Raw genomic sequence first — 19,001 nt, forward strand, 5'->3', positions numbered from 1 at the left:
GAGGGTTAAAGACTTCACAAAGTGCACAACAACATACAAAACTGCATCGTTCCATCAGCCAAAACTCAGATGAACAAATTATTTTTGTTACATGTTACAGTGTAAATTCTTTATCATATTGTATTCTATCTATTCTGTTTTCTATTGTAACTGCGTTTGTTTTGGAAATGTACTCGTGAGGATGGATGACTCATCTGCTGCAGACCAAAGCTACATACAGGAACGAATAAAGTAACGTGAACCTGAACCTTTCAAAGTGGTTTTTATATTGATGTTTGACATAAATTTGTGTAACTTGATGATCATATGACATGAGCACTGATCTTGATCAGTGATCTTAATGTAATGGGCTGATGTAATAGGAGCTTTGCAGTTGCTGAATGGAGTAAAATATAAGACAAAGATTTATGTCATATACACCTACGTGTGAATGCAGTTAATAAATCACGTAATTTTTGAATAATTTCAAAGGAAAATTAGTCATGAGGCAGGATGCTGTAAAAGGACCAAACTTCAGCCAGGAGAACAACTGAGATAATCCATCCACAATACGAGGTTAGCCATTCATATACTGCTGCATGGGCTGGGCTGTAGTTACATCCTAAGGTTTTAAAAACTGAGCTTAAATAAATGATTAGCGGTAATAAAAGCCGAGGGAGGTCAACAGTGATCACTGACTGTTTTAGGAGCTTTTTGAGATTAAATAGAAGAAAATACAAAACATTAAACATGTTAACAACACAAAAGCCATATTAAACGCAGACTACTTTAGGCCCGGAAGTAGGATTCGTCACGTCATCACTGAACAACCGGATACAATATATGTATGCTAATATATGCTAACCAAGCTTGCTATCATCAGCTGATAAATTAGCGCTCCATTGTCTGGTCCAAACATGTTTCCATAGCAGCCTGGAACTACCCAAAATATAAATGTCTGATCTAGAATCCAGTGGGTGATGTCAGGTTGTCTACTCCCATCCTTTTTTACAGTCTATGTTTTTTTCTTTCTTTTCTTTTTTTCTAAATATTTGTTTTCTGATCAATATTGCTGCTTTGTTTATCAAATTGCCACTGGCCTGCTGTCAAGTAAACCAAGTGTCTATTTAAGTAAAGTCTTTACAGCTTATTTTAAGTTTGGATTATTTGTATTGTGGAGATATAAACTGCATTTTAAGGCAAAATAAAGAGGTATGTTTCTTCCACTGCAACTGCTAAGCTGATAAATATGTCAAAAATATAAATATCAACTTAGCATAATTAAATTAGATAAATATGATTTTTTTGTATATATAATTGAAGCTATATTTCATGCAAACTACTCCAGCAGGTAAAGTTACAAAATGAATATATAAAAAGACATAAAGATAAGAATATTATTCCAACAATAATGACAATAGAACAAAAGTTTTAATGTCACTTTTTATAACATCTTTTCTGAAGGTGCAACACACTGTCTAACAGACAAACTGCAAACGCTGGTGCTTGTCACCATTAGATGTAGCACAGAAATGAACGCACGCATGGCAGATGTTTGAGTTCGGTTTTGTTTCTGTGTGGCGCTTCAGGTATGTTGTCATACACTGAGAAGTGTGGAGGTGGCCCATCTGTCACAGCACTACTAACCCTGTAAACAAAAATCCCGAGCTGTCATTCACTGCACGCCCACGCTCTTTTATTCTCACTGGTTACTTCTCAGGCAGGCAGCGCCCATGAAGGTAAAAATAAAAACTCCCCCAAACATAAACAATTCTACGTTACATATACAACGTTGAACAAACTGTGGTTTGCAGAAGCTGTAAGAAGTGAAAGTCATAGTGTGTGTAAAGATTAATGAGCTGTTGGAGGCATGAAAAAATAAATAAATGCAAACCTCAACATGAAATTCATTTGTACATAATGAATCATTGGAGTATGAGCGTGATCTTCCTTTAAAGGTTAATAACTTCTGACCTTGTTTCTAACCAGCTGACCTATAGTTAATATGAACACAAACAATTAGCTGGATATTTATTTATACTGATGTTATATCAATTTACTGTATACACACACAGATGCTGAATAGGTGTGTATGAAATTAGGACCAATCACGTAGTTATGCAAGTCCATTTTCCAAGCTGTTAAAAAAAGATTTTAGATTGATAACCATTCAGTGTCGCTATCATTTAGATTCACTGCACATTATACTATGCAAAAAACAATTCATCACTTCTAGTAACTAACATTGATTTGTTATAGTTAGCTATGGATTGCAACTGCTAGCAGGAACTGTTCTGAGCAAGATTAGAGTTTAATGGTGCGTTCAAGTCCTGCAACCAAGAACTGCACATCCAATGTTAAAATATTAACATGGTTTCAATGCCTCCTTCAAGGATGTTATAGATTTTTATTGATTAGGATTACTCAAAAACTTGTGGTTGGTTTTCCAGGATTAGTTTTTAATCAGATGTTAGGAGTTAATCTAGGTCCAAGAACGTTTATTGCGAAAGTTATGACATGGTTATAACAACTAAACAAAATTGGACAATTTTGCATCCCATCTTCACAAACGCATATCAAAGAGCAATAAGAAAAATCCAGGCAATCACTTGATGTTATCCCCGGGCCAAGATTTCCACTATCTGAAGGGACTTTTCAGCCCTGGCAGAGTCAAACTGCTCTTATTTCCAACTAGATTAAAACATTAAAACAAGGTTTTCAGTTTATATTTGCACTCCGTCCCAAGCTCACTGCCTCATAAACCTTATCAGCACAAATGCTACAATAACAGTTTATTATTTTGGCTATGAATGAAGCCGTGTGTTCCCATTTTTAATAATACCAAAACTGACCAAAAGTTTACTCACTGTTCTGTCTAATCAAAGTAGCTGTGAGGAAAAAAACAGGACGTATCTTTAAAGTTTATGATTGTTGTACAAAGAAATTCAGTTTTTTTTAGTATGGTTAACATGAGAGCAACAACCAGTTCAATCTGTGAATATTTTAGCGGTTCAGTGGAACACAGTAAGGATCTGTGGACTGCTTGATCCTCTTTATTCCATGTACCTGTCCAAAAGCATCGTGTTACCCTCTACTGTATCTTGTGCTGTGCCTCCAAGACAAGACATACCGACTGCTGAGTTACCTAACGCATGACCTGAGATCCTCCCCCTCTTCCTTCCTGTCCTCAGGCGCTGCTCTGTGCTCTGGGGACGCTGTAAAGGCAGCATATTTAAAAAGGCGCAGCACAGCTGCTGGATCCAAGTGACATCAGGTACTTGTAGGGCTGCAGGGGGATTTCATGACTGCACTGAGATCACACTTTTTCTGAACATGAGCACTTCTACTGGCTTGAGGTGATCGTGATATAGGCCTTTATGAACGTCAGACAATGTTGCATAAGATCATTGGTTAATGGAAATCTGAAGAGCTCTCAGAGAGCTTTTTGTTATGAGGCTGAGGCTGTGACATGCTCACAAAGAACCAATTTTGCTCTCAGTGAGCTCACTTTCAGTCTTGCCTACGCTGCGAAAATATTCATTGTGTTGTTCTATATCGGCACTGAAAGCCCATCTTGGTGTAATTTAAGCCTTTAAACACCACATGTACCAAACAGCAGTATTACTTATTTGATATGAGGCTGTTTTGTCCAGATTTGATTTGACATCATATCTTTAATCTGCACATTTTTTTCAATTAATCAATTTCTTTCATGCAAAAGAAAAATATGAAAGAGAAACCATCTCGCAATGGGTCCCAACAGTCAGACACTTGTTTGTGGATGTAACCTACTTACAGTATGCACTCACTGGACACTTTATTGGTTACACGTTTAACTGCTCCTTAATATAAATATCTAATCAGCAAATCACCTTTCAGTAATTCAAAGCAGTTAGTTATGTAGACACAATGAAGGTGACCCGCTAAGGTTCAAACTGAGCAGGGCTGGTCCCACACAACCATCTCTAGGGTTTAAAGAAAATGGTCTGAAACTGGAAAATATCCAGTAATGGTTAAAATACCTTACTGGTGATTTCAGAGGAGAATGGACAGATTGCTTTGAACTGAGAGGAAGGCAAAGGTAACTAAAATAACCACACCTTACAACCGAGATACAGCCAACCAATCCTTTTATGATCACAATGTACATATCTTCTGATGTCTGCTTCTAGCAGGATTACAGAGCATGTCACAAAGCTCAGATCACTCTAAACTGGTTTCTTAAACATAACTTGAGTTCACTGTATTCAAATGTCCTCCGCAGTCACCAGATCCCAGTCTAATAGAGCACCTTTGGGTTGTGGTAGAACAGCAGATTTACATCATGGATGTGCAGCTGACCAATCTGCAGCTATTGTTTAATGCTATCCTGACAATATGGACCAAAATCTGTGAGGAATGTTTCCAGCACCTTGTTGAACTTGTTCAGTAAAGAATTAAGGCTATATCTAATAAAGTGGCTGATGAGTGCAAGTGGTGGTTTCTGCCACAATAGCCTTATTTCCTTCAAGTTGTAAAACCCTAGCTGAGATGTGTTTCAGTAAGACTGATGCACATGTTCAAAACTTTCTTCATATTGAAAACACTTCACTTTGGGGATAACTTACATCTCAGCTGTGTGAAAGCTGTTGGAGCAATTCCTCACGGAGATGCATCGACCGCTTTTCTAAATAAATTCGACTCTTTTAATGTCACTCGCACCTCCTCTGGTAATCAGTCGAATGTTTTATCCCATGTAATGAAGCAGGTGATGCCTCACGATGTCCTGACCCTCAGACTGGAAACTTTTACCCGCCCACGCTGAACATCAGAAGCACAGAATACCCTCCCACTCACTACACAGAAGTGAAAAATAAGCTAAAGGACCAATCCTGTCCTCTTGATTCAACCCACCTACATGTCCTCGGGTGTTTTTCTCATTTTACCTCTGCTTTTTCTATTTTCTGATTATTTGACGGCGAGCATCACACAGAGCCACTGTTTGCATAGATCCTTGTTTCCAGTAGCCGATGCCTGGCACCTCCTTCTGTAGCAGGTTGCGAAAGACAGCGGTGTAGGTGACCAGTCCACAGCCTGTTATGTGTCTCAGCTGAGTCACACTAAGAATTTATGACTGCAGTAGCCTAAGCTAACAGGGTGATCATCCTATCAAACAAAAATATTGTGTGTTTTTTTATTGTGTGTTTACTTATTGTTGTAACTGGAAGCAACAGTGCATATCCAGCCCATCCCATCTGCTCCCTTACATTTACCTTGTGGCTCATTCTGACTCACACATTCAGAAATGAAAATTTACTGAATGTTGTCTAAACTCTCGGGGACCAGCGTCCTTTTTTATTGTGAAGTTGGATTTGTTTTACAGTCGATGGTGGATAATTAGAAGATTTTTTTTGCACTGTTTGAATGCCTTCTTCTAAACTGCTAAAAGGCCTTGAGGCATTTTGGAGGAGGGGACAACAAAACAGCAGTGGATGATTGCTTCATGTACATAAATGCATCTTCTCAAAGGAATGTCATTTGAGGCTCTGAAGCTGTTCAGGGCTTCCACTATGATGCATCAGTTGTGTAGTACAGCGGTGCAGAGAGTTATATTGGAGGTGACTCCCATCAGGGCTATAAATAGCTTTGCACTTTCCCCCCAGGAGCTCAGCTAGCGCTCTCCCAGGCATTTGATCACTTGTTTGTAGTGAACTGACATCACCCACTTCTGCCTTTTTCTCACTGACTTTCTGACTCCTGCATATAAACACACGCACACATACACACGCATACAAAACGCTGTAGCTTAATTATAGCTTGAATACAGTGCTCATGGAGACCTTCATCAGCTGCTGTGATGATGATGATGATGATGCCTTTGAGGGCAGATAGTTTGCCTCAGGGTTTCCCTAAACTACGCTACTACACTTACTGATGACTCACCTAATCGCTTAAGACTCAACTACGACTGCTGCGAACAAAGCCGTGGGCACAGAGTAAAGTCAATTCTCAGATACAGCATCACTCTTTAATAAATAAACTGCTGCTCTTAATTGGAGGGGAAGGGGATTCGGGCACAAGCCTCATAACATGTGGGAGTATGAAGCGAGTGAAAACGAAAAAAGATACACAAAACCCCTGCAGGCTGTGTCTGACCCCGGTGAGTCACTGTCTACGCGAGCTTCTGCAGAACTGAGCATGACTCAGTAACAAGCACGAACATTAGTGAAGTGCACTTCTATTGCTGGCTACCTTACCTGGAGTTTTATCTCATTTATTGGAACACAGAGTGCCGCTTGTACAGTTTTTGCTTTTTGAAGTGCAATTCCCTTTTTCCTTTAGACAAAAATGCCTCACTGAGATGTTACAAAAACACCGAAAATTGCAGAATGTTGTGGAGACGGGGTGACCACGGCATGTCCCCTTGCACTTAATCAATTTACACTTTAAGAGTTTTTAAGGCAGAAACAACTTTGTTAATGGTTAGTAAACTACTATGGTTATTGACCAATTTATGGGCAATTATAAAGTCTGAATTCATATAAAAACAGACTGGTATTTAACTAACAACATGATGTAAACTGATTAAAACTTAATTTGATTAACATTTTATTCTTGTTTAAATGATTAATAATGGTTGTGAACCCAAACTTTGTTTTATTAACACCAGTTTTTAAATTGTCAGGCAGTGAAATGTTCCAAAAGTTACATCCTTTGACATAACATTTAACCCTGTAAGCATTTATAAAATACTATAATTTATAACTAATCACTTTATTAAACAGAGCACTGTCGTACTGAGGTTTAAGGAAACCCCCCTTGTACCTTGACATTAAGAAAGACTTATGGCTGTATATATAGCAAATGTTTCACTTACTAATGATTTAAAGCTCCACCTTCCAAAGTCATTAACATGAACAACTTCAGTGCGACCAAAATAACTAGCTAAAATGGATTATAACACTATCTGCATCCATTGAAAGGTTTGCGAACTGACAGAAGGCTGACAGAGGGGGAAGAACTCATTTTCTTAATTAAAGACCTATTGCTTCTGTGGCCGATTAGAAGTCAGTAGATCCAGGATTGTTTAACTTTGAGTTACATACGTTATTAACAAGATTATTGCCAAATTAATAAAAGGATATAACCACATGGACTCCCGAGAGACAGCTGGTGTTTGATCTGCAAAGCAAGGGCATTTCAGTGAGTCTTTCCAAGTCGGTGGGAGAGTGGGACCAAAAACACAGCAGGTTTAAACAAAAATAAAAAACACAGTTTTCAGGCTCAGTTAGAGGTTTGATTGTGTGAAAATTGGTGCTGTATAAGAATTTACACATATCTTTATTTAGGATTTTTTAAAAAACAAATGACAAAAGTAAACGTTCATTTTTCTTATTCTGTGTAGCTTAACAGTCCACGTGTTGTGTAATCAAAATATATTTAAAATATATTTAAAGTGTCTAAAGTAAGTGCAGGCATTATGTGATGCATGATATTGTATGTATCATATGCATGACGGTACTATGTCTGATGATTAATATGTGTATATTTTCTCTCTTGAATTTTGCACCTATTGATGTTTTTAAGTACTTATGTACTGCTGGTTAGCTTGAGCTGTCATACAAACAAGTAACTATTTTAAAATTAATAGTATGGAATACAAAGTGCAATAACTGCATCTTATAACATAGAAAAGAAAACTTTGTACTATGGAGTAAAAGCAAAAAGCCGCATAACATGAACATATTAAACATATTAAGATAAAATTGTGTAAAGAAAAAGATGTTTTACTGTTACTGCAGCAATTCGTGGCAAATAATTGTATCTTCGTATATTTAAGTCAAATTTTAGGCGAAAATCCCGTTAAAAAGTGACATTCTAACAGTCCTTCCTTCAAACTATTTGTTTATTTTTGCATCTACAGAAAATATGACACGCCAAATCTACGCGCGTAATAAATAATTCATATGAGCAAAAGGGGGGCGTGTGCACCTTGTGCCATTTGATGACGGCTGAGCCGTTTCCCATTATTCAGAAACACATGCCGGAGTTTATCTGCGCCCTTTGCCTCCACATCCACGCTGATTGGGAGCAAAGGGCGATCAGTGCAAAACTCGACGGTGAATAACTGAAGCGTGACGACTTGTGTTTGTGCTCAAGTTTGCTCAAGGTGAGCCGAACGAGGCATCGACAAAACATGTAGGAAACGAGGTGAAGCTTGGGTTCATTTTTTCTGTGAACAGGTTTTTGTTCAGTCATTCATCAACTTGCTTTTCTCGGTGCCCCACAGATCGCTCTCTGCCTGATGGCTGTTCCGTTCGCGTGTTGTTCAAACTGTCGTGGCTGCTGAAAGACGTGACCCCCGCGCATCGCAGAGCGCCACACGCGCACCTGTCGGATGTAAGTGGGAAGCGGTCGGTGAGCTTATAGAGCGAGAGGGGGAGAGAGAGATGGTGACTGCTGGGTTCAGCACGCTGGATAGCGCTCGAGGAATTTGGAAAGTACGGCGGCGGCGGCGCGCGGACGCACGAGGATCTAAGTGAAACGAGTGCGTGGAGCCGCCGGAGAGATGAGCGACCATGGTGGATTTGAAGTTCTCGTTTGCAACAACAGGCGCAGGTAACGTGCGAGTGGACTTTCTGGAGTGAGACATGGACTTTGCTGAAATCATTTTCGCTTTGTTCATCGTCGTGGTCGCGATCGTCTCGCTGTTGTCCAACTTGTTGGTGCTGCTATGTTTCGTCCACAGCACCGAGATACGCCGACAGGTGCCCGGTGTTTTCACCATGAACTTGTCTTTCTGCAACATACTCATCACTGTTTTGAACATGCCGGCCACTCTGGTGGGGATTATCAGAAAGCAGCAGCCCTTTGGAGATTGCGTTTGCCACACGGTGAGCTTTCTGGAGACTTTTCTCACCGCAAACACCATGCTGAGCATGGCGGCTCTCAGCATAGATCGGTGGATAGCGGTCGTCTTCCCGCTCAGTTACTCCACCAAAATGCGCTACAAGGACGCACTGATCATGGTGTGCTACTCCTGGCTGCACTCCTTTACCTTCTCCCTGACGGCGCTGCTCTTCTCCTGGGTCGACTACAGCGACGTTTACGCGTCCTGCACCTTGCAGCCGAGCGAGGAAGGCAGCGACAGGATTAAGTTTACAATCTTCACTATCGTTTTCCACGCCACCAGTTTCATTCTGTCCCTGCTCATCTTGTGTTTCACCTATTTGAAGGTGTTGAAGGTCGCTAGGTTTCACTGCAAGAGGATTGACATTATCACCATGCAGACTCTGTTCCTGCTAGTCGATATTCACCCAAGGTAGTTCACCTCGTGTATTGTGAGCATGATTTCTCCCGGTCTGTTTTGACAGTGGCCTTGTGGCAAAAAAGTCTAAATGTTCTTTGCTGTTTTCAGCGTGAAACAAAGATGCTTAGCAGAGCAAAAGAGGAGAAAGCAGAGAGCCACGAAGAAGATCAGCATCTTCATCGGCTCATTTATCATCTGCTTTGCTCCTTATGTAATCACAAGGTGAGTCAACTCATACATAATTCAACTTACTGCAAAACAACTGCTTAAGAAATAACTGACCCCACACATTTGTAAAATAATACATCTTCGACGGCATTTGACTAAGTAAAAAATACATTTAGCCAGCATGTTGAGATCTGCATCCACGCTGATCAGCTTTGCAGACCTGTTTTCTTCACATGCTAATGCAGTACAAACTCACAATGTCCGATCAGATACAAGCAAACAGTTTATTCCAAGCTGACAGCACACCGCTCATAATTTCAATGATCATTTCCTTAAACTGTGATATGGCTCATTAGCCACCTGTGCTGCGCTGTACATAAACATGGCAGGCTACTTCCAGTGAAAGACACGCATTAGAGTCTAGGACAATAGATACAGTTCAAACAACCCGTTCTCACTGCCAAAGCGTAACATTTTACGCTAGGTGACAAATCGTCACCATATTACGTTTTCGGCTACCCACCACGTTCCTAAATGACGACCTCGGAAAAAGAGGGAATATGAGAACCGTCTGGACTGAACCTACACATGTTCGCTCTTTTTCTTCAAATCGCTTAGAAACACGCTATTTAACATCATTAAAGTCCTGGTTAAGGTCAGGAATAAGGTTATGGTCAGGGCTAGGGATAAGGTTAGGTTTAGGGCTGGAATACAGGGCTGGAACGTCTATTACCGCGGGAGCGTCATTGCACTGGATTCCAGCCATAACCCGCCGCGTACCATAAGAACGCCGAAGGTCTCCTTTCGCGTTCCTCAGGAACGCCGCGGGACGTGACAAAACGTCGACATGTTACGCCTCGGGAGTGAGAACGCTCTGGTTCAAACAACCAAAGAGGCTCCCAGAGAAGCGTGGAAATGCTTTAGTGGGCCACAAATCGCCCAGATGCGGTGCTGATGACCCATCAATTTGACATTTGTGGTGTGCTCATATATGGAAGGGAAGAAGGAGGACAAATTAGCAAAGAGCAGCGTTTGAGGTGGAGTAACCCCCCACTGACCGTGCCTGCCCACAGGAAGTGTCTAGTGTGGCAGTTGGCACCTAAGCATCCAATTATGATAATTCATACGCATATTTTATCTTTTGTACTTGTAAAGTAGTCTTTGCCTCTGTGGTATTTTGATGGTCGTGTTTGATTTCACTGTTCCACATCCCCCCTGACCAGAAGAATACAGGAGACTGTGTTAGAAATGTGGAGAGGCGCTCAGCTGTGTGGTTTAAGTTGAAAAAGGCAAAACCCTACGCTGTGTTTCAAATACTTTAACTGATAGTATAGTAAGTAAGTAAATAAATAAATAAGAAAATGTAATCTCCACTGGACAGAAAAAACTTCTTTATTGGATAATTTGAAGCGCCTTAATAAAATCTACACAATATCTATGGTCATATGTAATGCCTTTAAAAATGATAATTTCTCCACCTTTTTTAATGTTTTGATTTGATGTTAACGTGGCACTGAAAATGCTTTAGCATTTAATTCAGTAACCAACATAAAGATGTGGAAACTATCTAAATATCTGTGCAGGTTCTCAGCAATCCGGGTCATAGTAGTCTAAGGAGCTTGAAAAGAAGGTGATGGGACTTGTTTAATTGAAGAAGATTCTTAGATGAGACCAGGCATCTTCTTTTTTAAGCTCCTTAGACAACTATATAACCCCTTTAAAAAAAAAAAAAAAAACATGTGTCAAATGAGACCATGTTTTGAAATCTATCTGTTCATTTTTAATTTGATGGGATCAATATGTTTAAAAAAAAACATTAACTGGTGAGACAGGGACACGTCTGTCCCTGTGCTGCTTCAGAGTTTCTTCTACATGCTGAAGTTTTCAAATGTATTTTTTCACCTGCTCAGCAGAGTATCCTTGATCAAGTCTCTCCTGTGAGAGTTAAACCTCACAATTCCTTAAACACGATGAGAGTCTTCATGGCCTTTTTTGGGTATCTATCTATATTTTGCTTTTGTTTACTGGCCTCTTCAGCCAAAAAAGCTGAATTTTAGGTTATTAGAAAGTAAAATATAAAAATGCATTCAGTAGGAGGACAGCTTAACAACTGGAGCAATTGGAAGGTTATTCTTGGTATAATATGACAAATACGCCACAGTAAATAAGCCTACTGACGTTTTCTTTCTTTACTTAGGAAACTTAGTTCTATCAAAATTTATAGTAACATTAACATTTTGACTTTTTAAAAAAAAAACTTTAATCATAAAAATAAAGGGTGGTTGGTCTGCAGGGTAGCCAATCTATCATCAGGACCCCTTTACTGCAGAGTCATACTGTTAGATTACACACACAACACAATTTTGGTGTTGTCTTGGTGTTATAATAGGTTGCACTTTCCCTGAAAAGGACATTGTCTGTGTGGCAGCATATGTCACTTTGAAACTTGCATGCATTATTCAGCATTAGTGGGTCATCATAAATGTGCATAGTACTCATGTAGTGTGCACTAATGCACCTTCACACTGTCAGAGACGACAGCTTTTGAAGTGCGCTCTGATAACAGAAAGCAATGATCCTGTCATAGTTCTGAGACTTAAAGACACAAATATACATAAACTGAGGCTCAGTGGAAGGAGAGGGCTATTTATACACATGGGGTAAACAGGGACGTGGAAACAGCTGGATGAAATGAAACAGGTGAAAACAATCAAGACAACCAGAGGGAGGGAGTAAAGTTCAGATACAGGAGACATGTTTCAAAGAAAAAAGAAAGAAATAGCAAAAGCTCCAACCAAAAACAGGAACAAAAAATACAATAACAAAAAATCTGAATCGGACTTTACAGGGAAAATTCAAATCTAGATACTTTTACTAAGCAAACTGAAAACAGGGCCAAGGTCAGGGACCACAGCAGGTCTTCTTTAATCCAGAGGACACAGCATCTGTGATTTAAAAAAAAGTCAGATTTAATTGAAAGAAAACAAGAAAAATGATCAGTTTCATCAGCTAATATTTAGTCTGTGTGCTGTTCTTTAGTTAAAAATAGCTTTTGATTATTAGTTTTTGTTAACGTTTCACACAGCCTCCCAACTTTGGTCGAAATGGAGTTCTTTGTTTGGTTTGTTTTTCATTTAGGCATTTAAAAATCTGCCACACAGTTCCTTTTGATCATTAATAACACGAGTGGTCTGAACATAAAAATCCGAGGTGAAAAAATGATAAAAGATCTCCTTCTTTTGAAAGGGCAGAGTTATAAAAACAATTTCACCACGTTACACCTACCATTGCAAAAGAAAAAGAGCACACAATTGCATTTCCAAGCCTCTTTTATGATCATTATAGAGTACCTAACGTGTTAAAGGTTTTATGGTCAGTCTTACCTAATCATCTGACATGACATCAGGACAAATCTCTGAGCGGCACCTTCACTAAAATGCACTCTGTTTAGTCATGTTTCTCCTGATGCCCCTTCAGGTTGGCTGAGCTTCTCCCATTCGTGGACGTCAACCGCCACTGGGGAATCATCAGTAAGTGCCTGACATATAGCAAGGCTGCGTCTGACCCCTTTGCCTACTCTCTCCTACGTCAGCAGTACAAGAAAGTCCTGGTCACCGTCGTCAACAGGCTACTCCGACGTGACCTGTACCCTTCGTCTGGCCATAACAGCTCTTTAGACACAGAGAACGACTACTGTCTCCAGAGGATCAGTTAATGGCAAATGCAGGACGTGACATATGCACACGCTACAGTGCAGGCCAAAAATAAAGGTTGCCTCTTGCAGAAAAAAAAGGTGGGTGGAGAGAAAAAAAGAACAGGAGAGAGAAAGAGAGGACAGGTTATTGTTAGAAAGAGAAAAGAGAGTCGAAAGATGGGACAAGGAAGTGGGTGGAAGGTGAAGAAGAGAGCAAAAAAAAAAAAAACCATAAGGAAGACGGTGGGCGGACAGGAATGAAAAGGTGGCGATGTGGGGGAGGATGAATGGGCAAAAAGATAAAGAAGAGATGGGTAAGACGACAGATAGGGTGGAGACGTTGGGGAGTGATGGCAAACAAGGGATCTGTGATTCATCAGGAACAGCATTCCCCAGAAACCACACAGCCAGTCTATTTCACTGAATAAGTCATTGGCTCATCTAAAGCTGAGGGGACGCACAGCTGGAGATGAGGTCCCTTCTTCACTCTGAGCGACATGTAAAAGGTGGCCTTCCTCTACTCCAACAACTTTAGAATCATTTCAAACCTGTTCTTGCCCCACTTAACATCGCACACACGGAGGCTGGTGGTCGATAAGCAGCCGAGCGACGACGGGCAAAGAGGGAAAGACTTTTGTTGCTCCTGCTTCTGTATAATGTCCTGTCAGTGAATGGATGCAGACCTAAATGTGGAGGCTCAGCTGCTGCACATTATTGCCATGTTCTGTATTGACTGTGTTAGACTACTTTGCAGTGTCATGTCAGTCACTTAATATTGATGCACTTTGTCTAATTCTCTCAGAGATGCTATACCTAAAGGAGCCAAAGGCATTTGACATTTACACCCTAATCTTAAAGGATGAGTCTGGTGAGAGGCTTTATTCTTTGTTACTGTCACCAAAATCAATTAGTTGGTCGGTTTCTCAGTATTTTCCAACTTCCCAAGCATCCCTGTTCTTTGAATTTCTCAAGTATAGACAACAATTAATGTGCATGTTTAGACTATTTCCATTAATACACAGGTCAGTCTTTAAAAGCTTTATTTATTTATTTTTTAAAAATTGAAAGTTATATTTTGTATACATCACACGTACAATGAAATATGCCAAGGCTTTGTTTGTTTTAGTTTTTCTAATTACCGGTATGTTTTATAGCTCATGAAAATCACACATCCAGTACAACATTCACTAACGTCAATCATAGAATTATTTATGAAGGAGAGATGCCCGACTTTTTAAAAGTATGCAGAGGTGATCTGTGGCTCTGCTGAGGTTGTTATTGAAGCGGGGCAGGTGCAGGAAAAAGAAATCAGGATCTCCGTAAGGCTCGCCAGCAGATGAAAGCTTGATGTGCTCTGAAACCTCCTGGTAGATGCTCCTTTTACTTTGGACTTCATAAAACACAGTGGACCAACCGTTAATAACAGCAACCCAGTTCATCAAGGACTGCAGAAGCTTCACACTGGACTTTAAACACTCCGCTCCACTCTCCTCCAGGCACTAGGACTGAGACTTTCAAATAACATATAAAATTTTGGGACATTTCTTTCCCAGGTAAGATACTTCTGACATCTCTGGTTCAGAAGTGGCTTGATATTAGGAATCAAAGTGGTAAATGCTAATGGACTGGTTCTTGTACAGCACTATTCTACTCGACTTGAACACTCAAAGCTCTCTGATCTAACATGCCTAATTCAACCATTCACACCCATTCATACAAGCGCTTTTTTTCTACACCTAAGTGCTTTCTGTGTAACATTCACATACATTCACACTCTGATGGATACATTGGAGAGCAACTTGGGGTTCAGTATTTTGCCCAAGGATACTTGCACACTTGCACACAGACCAGAGCAGCCAAGGATCAAATCACTAACCTTCTGGCCACGACCAGCTGACATTTGCACGCGGTGGCCCTTGATGCTAAGTCACCAGCCTCAGTCCACTTCTTGTGAAGCTCTTGAATTCTTGAATCGACTTTTTGGCAGTCCTCTAAAGGCTACAATTATTCCTGTTGCTCATGCACTTATCCTACCACACGTTTCCCTTCAAGTCAACTGTCCATTAATATGCTTCAATTCAGCTCTCAGTGAAAACAGCCAGTCTTTTCAGTTGAGACTGTCGGTGGTTCACTCTGTTTGTGGAGGGTGTTGGTGACATCTGGACAGTCGTCAAGTCAGCAGTCTTCCTGTTGATCGTGGTTACGAGGCCTTAAATAGACTCAGAGAAATACAGTATTTATGACGTGTGAATAGTAATTTACTCAAACTGAGAATGAAATCATAAGATAACGAGATACCGGATTTCTGATTTTCATGACCTATCATCAAAGTTACAGAAAAAAACTTGTCAGACATATTTCACATTGCATGCAATGAATACAATGAATGCAATGAATATTTCAAATAAATTGAAAATAAATGAACCTTTTCACAATATTGCAGCTGTCAGGACACACTTGTAGACGGCAGAAAGAAGATAAAAAACTACTTGACCACAAAACATCCATCACTGAATACTTGGCTTTCTTGGTTTTCCCAAATATTACGTTAGTGTGCATTTGAGTCATTATCTAATTAAATAAGCACCAGTCTGCAGGTTGAATAAAGCTAGGTTGTGTGGGCATATCACCAGTCCATAATTTTGGAATGCCATTTTAGCTTGGAGAGTTAATAAGAGGAGGGAGAACACTTTTTATTTTTTTTTTCATTTTGTATATTTGTTGACAGTAAGAAAAAATATGGCAAATTACCAGATTTATACTTTTAAGTTAGAGTTTTTAACTGAATGTACCTGATCACCCACTTTTAACTGAAACGCGTTTGTATAATTGTGTTCTGTTTTGCCAGCTGACTGGAGAAGTCGTTTCTATGGATATTTACATAATGATATTACATATTTTGCACTGTACAGGAACAACTTTTTGTCTAGATAAATGGGGAGCAACGTGATGTAGCATAGGAGTGTTTTCAAAGTGCTTTAAAACACACTGCTCTGTGTTTGTGCCAGATTTAAATATGTGATTTTTTTTCCCAGCTGTTCCACACAAGAACCAGAATAGCTGCTTCATTATAATAACAGTTATTATTATTACTAAAATAAAAATCTGGTTATTTGGATGTATTTTACTCACATGTATTTTTTCCTCCTGTGAGCCACTTGCTGTTCTTTGGCAGTGTGATTAGCTATTAGTGGAATATGTGCAATAATAAAAAGCTGTCAATTATAAAATACGAATATGAATGTTTTCACTGCAACGTTGCTGAACGTACACAAATGTCCTTTAATTACATCATATTTCATCTCCAGATTTGATTTGCCAGTTTTTATATTGAATTCAGCCCATGGACACGACAGGCCGGCACACTGAAAGACAAATAGCATGTCTTTTATTTAAATTTGGACTCATTAATTTCAGATTTTACAGTCTTAAATAAATAAAGAATAAACAGATGCATTTGAAAAGGCTTACACGGGGAAGTTATTCTCTGAATAATAAAAAGCTTTCCGGGTCGCACCTGTTTCTGCCTCACAGCCCTGATTGTGGCGCAGATAGCATGCAACATAAAAAATGACTCTGGTGTCACATGGAGAACTTCTCTTGCAATATCGGCAAGTATAATTAAAGAGAGGAGTTCATCTTTGTCAATTAATATATTCAAACTCAGTAATGAATCTCTTTTAATCTGATGCGTGGAAACAGACCAGCAGTAATTACTGGCAACATTAAAATTAGAAATCCCCATTTTTGGTGGCTCGCTCAACCACCGGCACCTCTGAATTCACAGGCAGTTAACGCTTAAAGCAGCTCAGGCTTGTGCAGAAGCCAGAGCTCGGCTATTTTTGCACCTCTTAATTAACCCCAATCACCAGAACCTGATAAAAGAGAAACTGGTAATTAAAACTGCTCAAATGGAAAATGTATGCATGGCACAATATGTGTCACAGCTGCTCGAGTTTAAAAGTACGGAATCGACTGAGCGGGTTTGCAGACTGTCAGGCCTCTCTTGAAAATATGCTTTCTACATGGCTATTAATACATGACTCCTCTCACACTCTAGAGCAGCCTGAGGAGGATTTAAAGACAGCAGCATTGTCTGCATCAGTGGTAAATATCTTAACCTCCTTCCACACTTCAGTCCACCTACATATGGTGATAAAGTAGACGAAATGATAAGCTTGTAATTAAAATAAGGAAGAAAAAAATCCAAGATAAACTGAATTAGAAGAGTCTGATTTCCATATAAGCAGCTTGTTTTCTGTTATTATTATAGAGTGTTGATGGAGAAGGAAGGAGAAGGTCAGGAGGTCATAGGAGAGGGCGCCACTGTGGTGCTGCATGAGGAAGTCAGGAGCGGCAGAGACATGTATGAGGACAGTGAGGCAGGGTTGAGGCGTGCAGCAGGCGTGATAGATGGGTTCAATGTGGGAGTGGGACTACATCGGCTGTGAACATCTTCTTGTTCGCAAAGGTCAGGCAGGAGTCTTTGTGGGCTATGACGTTTGCAGAAGACTTTGTGGTGTGTAGGGAGAGCGGGGAACAGGTGGAGGAGAGCCTGGAGAGGTGGAGGTATGCTCTGAAGAGAAGAGGAACGAAAGATAGAATATATGTGTGGGAATAAGAGGGACAGTGAAGCTGCAGGGAGCAGAGGTAGTGAAGGTGGTGAACCATCCACACCGCACAAGAGAGGTGAAGATAAGAGTGCAGGCAGGGTGGAGTGGGTGGGGATGAGTGTCAGGAGTGATTTGTGAGAGAAGGATAACAGCAAGAGTGAAAGGGAAGGTTTACAAGATGGTAGTGAGACCTGCTGTGATGTATGGTTTGGAGGCGGTGGCACTGACAGAAGGAGGCCGAGCTGAAGATGCTCAGATTTTCATTGGGAGTGAGCACGCACATATATTTGTATGTATATATGTATATATATATATATCTATATATATATACATATATACATATATATATAGTTTGTTCATTAAAAGCTGTTCTAAACACTTTAAAACACTTGTCCGTTGCTACAGATCCACCCCTTTTTTTCTCCAGCAGTTTCCCACAGAGACACTTGATCAAAATCACAATTTACAAGTTTGTGCGTGTTTTCCATAGAGGGTCACGTCTCCCACGAGGCTCCTTTTCCATTCAGTTTCTGGGGCATGTAGTAATTTCCATAATACATGAACATGTTAAGGATCTAATCAATATTCCTGGTTTAGCTGAAGGATGTAGTAGTATTTTTACTTTACCTCCACACCATCCTCCACCTGCCTGCATGATGAATACCCAGGCTTCCGGTTATGCAAATTCAACTCTGCCAAGCTTGAAGAAGAAAGGACTCTAATACTGGCTCAATAAGAAAAACAGATCACCTTCAAAATGGTATTTACTACTAATAATATTTTTTTGTCTAATAATGATTAAGATTTCTGCAGTATTTTATGTGATTTAGCCTTCTGAACATCACCGTAAAAGCTGCTACGCATCCACTTTGATTGGCAGCAAGTTTGAGGATTATAAATTGTAAATGTTTCTTGGTTGCTAGGTTTATTTAATCACAGCCAACTGGTTGTTGCTCCAACCTTGTGAGTTGGACTCAGGCTTACAAATATTCTTAAAAAGTCTTAAAAAGCTTAATTTAAAATGACATGTTGTCCAAAGCAAAACTGACACCAAAGAGAGAAGGCAAGAATAGATCAAAAGATATTAAGTACTCTAAGTATTTGCCAGATGTACAGCTACATCAGGTGTGTTATCAGGTGTGCTGGCCACTTTGTTAGGTACAACACGTCACCTGCCCATTAATGCAAGTGTCCAATCAGCCAGTCACATGGCAGCAATTTGATGCATTTAGGTATGTAGACACCGTCTACAGTCTGA

General features: G+C 39.9%; 1 protein-coding gene across 1 annotated transcript; it reads left to right on the forward strand.

Moving 5' to 3' along the window:
* The first annotated feature begins 8,033 nt into the window (after window positions 1-8,033).
* gpr78b (G protein-coupled receptor 78b) lies at window positions 8,034-14,001 on the forward strand. The gene is made up of 3 exons (XM_085402455.1): window positions 8,034-9,280; window positions 9,377-9,490; window positions 12,914-14,001. The coding sequence occupies exons 1-3, from the start codon at window positions 8,610-8,612 to the stop codon at window positions 13,149-13,151; spliced, it is 1,023 nt and encodes a 340-aa protein (XP_085258581.1). The 5' UTR covers window positions 8,034-8,609; the 3' UTR covers window positions 13,152-14,001.
* The last annotated feature ends 5,000 nt before the right edge of the window (window positions 14,002-19,001 follow it).

This window comes from Rhamphochromis longiceps, linkage group LG3 (genome assembly GCF_057381845.1).
Source record: "Rhamphochromis longiceps isolate RC_006_pf linkage group LG3, R_longiceps_female_GT1.1, whole genome shotgun sequence".
Taxonomy (NCBI): domain Eukaryota; kingdom Metazoa; phylum Chordata; class Actinopteri; order Cichliformes; family Cichlidae; genus Rhamphochromis; species Rhamphochromis longiceps.

Excerpts from the sequence above, each read along its gene's own strand:
- gpr78b (XM_085402455.1), top strand. The coding sequence starts at position 8,610 with ATGGACTTTGCTGAAATCATTTTCGCTTTGTTCATCGTCGTGGTCGCG. Across the intron at positions 9,281-9,376 it reads CTAGTCGATATTCACCCAAG|CGTGAAACAAAGATGCTTAG; the intron begins GTAGTTCACCTC and ends TGCTGTTTTCAG. Across the intron at positions 9,491-12,913 it reads GCTCCTTATGTAATCACAAG|GTTGGCTGAGCTTCTCCCAT; the intron begins GTGAGTCAACTC and ends ATGCCCCTTCAG.